General features: G+C 35.4%; 1 protein-coding gene across 1 annotated transcript; it reads right to left on the bottom strand.

The window, feature by feature from the left end:
* Nucleotides 1–271: 271 nt before the first annotated feature.
* LOC109591445 (uncharacterized) lies at nt 272–2373 on the bottom strand. Its single transcript, XM_020007177.1, has 6 exons — nt 2304–2373; nt 2108–2255; nt 1474–1542; nt 1346–1412; nt 1169–1285; nt 272–1064 (listed from the first exon to the last, which is right to left on the bottom strand). The coding sequence occupies exons 4-6, from the start codon at nt 1408–1410 to the stop codon at nt 875–877; spliced, it is 372 nt and encodes a 123-aa protein (XP_019862736.1). The 5' UTR covers nt 1411–1412; nt 1474–1542; nt 2108–2255; nt 2304–2373; the 3' UTR covers nt 272–874.
* Nucleotides 2374–2387: the final 14 nt, after the last annotated feature.

The raw sequence follows: 2387 nt of genomic DNA on the forward strand, positions 1-2387 counted from the left end.
ACAGACTCACCACTCCCTTAGGAGGTACTTTACCAAGGCCGCAATTTCAGGACTGTATTCAGACCGTCACAACAGAGTTACTACCAGTTCCAGATCCTAGGCCGCTCAGTCAAATCCGGATCAGTGTGGACCAAATTGTCACGGCGTCTTCTCTATGGATTCGGGGATGCCGTCCAGCCCGTCTATATAGTTGCTTCCTTAGTAGTCAGCTCAGCTCAGGATTCACTAGTTAGCTCGCCAATGCAGGGCTCGCTATCAATTTCACAAAATATATATTTCAACAGAATCTCTTTCAAATAATATACCAGTTTTACTGGTTCAAACAATAATATCAAATAAAGATAGATAGTGCCACACTATCTCCCAACGACTCAATAACACTCAAACTACGCTCAAACACTTCTACACACTGCACACACACACACACACAGTCACACAAAATGGCTCACAAAAATTACTCTCTTATATACAAAATACATTCATGAATAATAATGAACTAATAATTAATAATAACTGACAATCAATAAGCACAATGAATATAAATCACACATAAATCCTCACAATGTACAATTTTAAAAAAATGCAAACCAATGTGTAAATGAGCCTTATAATTCACAAAGTTTTGATCGTGATCACATTAAAAATTTTACATTTCAGAAATATTTTTGGAAACACCATACACTATGCAATAGTACATTAATGCTACTTTTAAAAATATCTAATAACTAAAAAAAATTCTTATCCTAGTGAATAAAAAGATTAAAAAGACAGCAATAAAAACAATCAATAATACAGCCAAGGTACAAGTATTTTCATGCATACACACATGCACACAATAATCTACCAAGATTAGTTTCACTACAGTAACTTGTGTCTATTGAAACATTGACTGGATAGAGTGTCCCATTGATTGATTCATTTTCTTCAAATGAGTCTCGGCAACTTGTTCCAATAGTTCAGTAGTCACAGAGGAAGGTGACTGAATATTAGCATTATCTCCTCCAGCTATAATTTCGGCAGCAGTACATATAACTGATCCAATGTCACCTCCTGTGAAGCTAAACCTACGTACAATAAAATGCAGCTTTCAATATCATTTAAACAACCAGTCATTTTATACCGTACTTGAAGTATTAAATAATGTTTTTGATTGTAAAGGAATCCCTACCTTTCAGCTAGTTTCTTTACATCAATTGAAGATGAGACTGGTAGTTTTTTAGGCAATAATTTACTCCATATTTTTTCTCTCAGGTTAACACTGGGAGTCCACAGTGGAACCACATACCTGTATTAATTAATATGCATGTACCATCAATTGACTAACTTAACTACATGTACATTGTACCTCATTTTTGGAAGCCGGGATAGATCAAGAAGTCCAATCTCATACCTTGTGGTAAGGATAGTCATACCTACACGTACATGTAAATGTACAGTTTAATTAATACATTGTAATTTATCATAAAACATTACCTGTGTACTGCTCAATTTGATAAGCTAATGAATATGTCTCACATCCTATCACACCACTTGATTGAACACCTGAATGAGAAAGGTTATTCAAAAATTAATTATGAAAAAATCCCAAAAACTGCTATTTATACTAGTATCATTATTTGAATTCTATTATGATTATTATTATTACATACATTGTACATGCATACCGTATAGCAGGAAATTTTTGTTGGGTGCTAATTTTCGTTTGTTTCGTTGGCCCAAAAATTTGAACGAAATTTTAAGACAATGAAAATTTAATCTAACTAAAATTTTCCCCGTGACAGATCCTCTTTCACTACAGGCACGGCATAGCAATCTGTTGTATTATCAGAATTGACACAAAAGGCAGTTCTTCTCCAACTGATGGGCTCCAAATGTCTTCATAAATGTGGTAACGACGGTGAACCACATGGAACCATAGACATTCTTCCATCTTAAACCATACATGTGGTACTAATTAAATGGGCGTGGCAGTGAAAATTTATATTAGGCAAAACGAAAATAAAATCAACGAAAATATCTTGTAAGGCCTTCTTGGAAAGACAACGAAAGTTTCTGGCAACGAAAATTTCCTGCTATACGGTATGCCTATCACATCATCAACACTCACTTGACACTGATCCCAGTATAAACTCTGCCCCATCTAGCACAACTATAGCATTAGCCCTCGCAGCATCCCTGAAAAAGGTAGCCACACCACGCCCAGCACGAGGATTTGAAGACACAGTATGTGACAACAACTCTGTACAAGTAGCTTCCTATGATTCAATCAATAAAAATTCATACATGTACATCATCTTAATTACCTTTATTGGCTGACCTAACTCATATGCAATCGCATGTGCAATGGAGGATTTACCCACTCCAACTGTTCCAGATAAAGGCAAATG

Source organism: Amphimedon queenslandica, unplaced genomic scaffold (assembly GCF_000090795.2).
Source record: "Amphimedon queenslandica unplaced genomic scaffold, v1.1 AMPQUscaffold_8162_Cont19892, whole genome shotgun sequence".
In the NCBI taxonomy this organism is placed as follows: domain Eukaryota; kingdom Metazoa; phylum Porifera; class Demospongiae; order Haplosclerida; family Niphatidae; genus Amphimedon; species Amphimedon queenslandica.

Bases quoted from the DNA above. Each gene is read 5' to 3' on its own strand.
- LOC109591445 (XM_020007177.1), bottom strand. From the start codon at position 1,410: ATGACTATCCTTACCACAAGGTATGAGATTGGACTTCTTGATCTATCC. The intron at 1,286-1,345 runs GTACAATGTACA...TAATTAATACAG, and splicing joins TCCCGGCTTCCAAAAATGAG to GTATGTGGTTCCACTGTGGA. The intron at 1,065-1,168 runs GTAGGGATTCCT...TATTGTACGTAG, and splicing joins GTAAAGAAACTAGCTGAAAG to GTTTAGCTTCACAGGAGGTG.